Source organism: Gekko japonicus, unplaced genomic scaffold, assembly GCF_001447785.1.
Source record: "Gekko japonicus isolate JY-2015 unplaced genomic scaffold, Gekko_japonicus_V1.1 scaffold3375, whole genome shotgun sequence".
Classification (NCBI taxonomy): Eukaryota; Metazoa; Chordata; class Lepidosauria; order Squamata; family Gekkonidae; genus Gekko; species Gekko japonicus.
The window spans coordinates 54,481-56,433 of record NW_015172118.1 but is presented as its reverse complement, the minus strand read 5'-3'; the positions used below and the strand labels follow the sequence as shown (position 1 = coordinate 56,433).

At 55.3% G+C, this 1,953-nt stretch overlaps 1 protein-coding gene across 1 annotated transcript in view; it reads right to left on the bottom strand.

Moving 5' to 3' along the window:
• The window catches only part of ULK3 (unc-51 like kinase 3), a 34,883-nt gene that overhangs the window by 22,055 nt on the left and 10,875 nt on the right, over positions 1–1,953 (bottom strand). The window contains exons 3-4 of the mRNA XM_015420985.1: positions 1,360–1,480; positions 198–302 (exon numbers count right to left, since the gene is read on the bottom strand). Of these exons, the coding sequence (XP_015276471.1) occupies positions 198–302; positions 1,360–1,480 (226 nt within the window). The remainder of the gene's footprint in view (positions 1–197; positions 303–1,359; positions 1,481–1,953) is intronic.

Below are 1,953 nucleotides of genomic sequence, written 5' to 3'. Positions count from 1 at the left end.
GGAACCTGGGGGGGGGTTGGGGAGGGAAAGGGACCTCAGCCGGGTGCAGTGCCACAGAGTCCACCCTCCAAAGCAGCCATTTCCTCCAGGGGAACTGATCTTGGTTGTCTGGAAATAACTGCAACAGTGGCTGCTCTCCAGGTCACGCCTGGAGATTGGCAACCCTGTGCCCAACCCCCCCGCGCCACCTTACTGACCTGCCAGTTTGAGGTGAGGCTTCTGCAGAGAGCTAAGCAGGATATTCTGAGGCTTCAGGTCCAAGTGGGAGATGTTCCTGTCGTGGAGGAACTTCAAGGCACAGGCTGGTTGGAGAAAGAGGAACGGGCGCTGAAGCTGGGATCGGCGGGCATCGCTCCCCCGTAGAGACTTTTCTTACCAAAGCCCTGCTAGGGGACTTCCTGATTCGAACCTTCTAAACCGAGAGTGAATACCGGAACTGTTTTGCAGGCAAAGGACGGGCCGCCCAGCTCCGGCCTCCCCCCCATCAACTCTGCATCGGCCCCTCCAATGTCTTCCATTGCGATCAATCCAAGGCAAAAGCCAGTTTGGTGTAGTGGTTAAGTGGGCGGACTCTAACCTGGGAGAACCGGGTTTGATTCCCCACGCCTCCGCGTGCAACCAGCTGGTGTGGCCTTGGGACGGCCACAAATCTGCATATATAAATGCACAAGGTAAAGGCAAAGGTCTCCCTTGCTCGAAAGCCAGTCGAGTCCGACTCTAGGGTTGCGGTGCTCATCTCCGTTTCAAAGCCGAAGGGCCAGCGCTGTCCGAAGACGTTTCCGTGGTCATGTGGCCGGCATGACTGAATACCAAGGCGCACGGAACGCTGTTCCCTTCCCACCGAAGTGGTACCTATTTATCTACTTGCAATGTCTTGCTTTCGAACTGCTAGGTTGGCAGGAGCTGGAACTAGAGACGGGAGCTCACTCCGTCTTGCGGCACCCGGGTCTCGAACTGCTGAACTACCGACCTTCCACAGTCTGCAGTTCAGCGTCTTAACCCCTTGAGCCACCGCAGCTCCATAAATGCACAAAGGCAGTTGAAAATGGTGAAACTGACAATGATCTCCGGAACGTTCTACCGTTTCGATACTATTCTTCGTCCGACTGTGGATGAAAGCAGCGACTCTTGGTCTGCTGTTTCAACAGGTACGTATCAACAATTTCATTAATTTCCACCGATGCATCATAACAAAGCTGCAAGAGATTCTCTGAAAGAACGTTCCTGGGGCAAAGTGCTTGTCCAATGCATAAGGCCATTCCGGAGATCATCGTCCGCTTCCACAGCAGCGTGGGGATTCGAACACGTGTCTCCCAAGTCCTAGCCAGATACTCTAACCACTGTGCCATGCTTTCTCACCAAGCTGTTGCAGAAAGATCTGCGCCACCTTCTCGGGGAGTATCCTTCGGGTGTGGATGAAGCGAGACAGGTCGCCCCCGGCACAGAACTCCATGACCAGGTAGATGTTTTCTTTGTCCCACTACAAAACAGATGGAACACGTCAGGGCGGCTGGGAAAAGGTAACGTCAACAGTTCAGCAGCTTACGAGGGCGAGGGCGGGAGGATAGAAGCACCCCCTCCCCAGCCCAGGGCCAACCAGTCTGCCCCTGAATTTAATTAAATTGATCAAGGGATTTTTAAAGGCTGCCTCTCCAGGGGAACCCTTGTTTGTTGTGGTTGTCACATCACAGCTGACTTATGACACAACCCTGTAGGGGTTTCAGGTCAAGAGATGTTCAGAGGTGGCTTGCCATTGCCTCCCTCCACGTCAGGATCCTGGACTTCCTTGGTGGTCTCCCATCGAGGGGTCATTCCCTGCAGGAGCGCACAGGAACGGAGCTCCGGCAGTAAAGAGCCCAGGGGGCGGGCACAGGCAACAAGCCCCACCCCCCTGCTCCCAGCAGCCCTCAGTCAGAGCAAGAAGCAGCCAGGTAAGCTGCAGAGGGCCCCCCC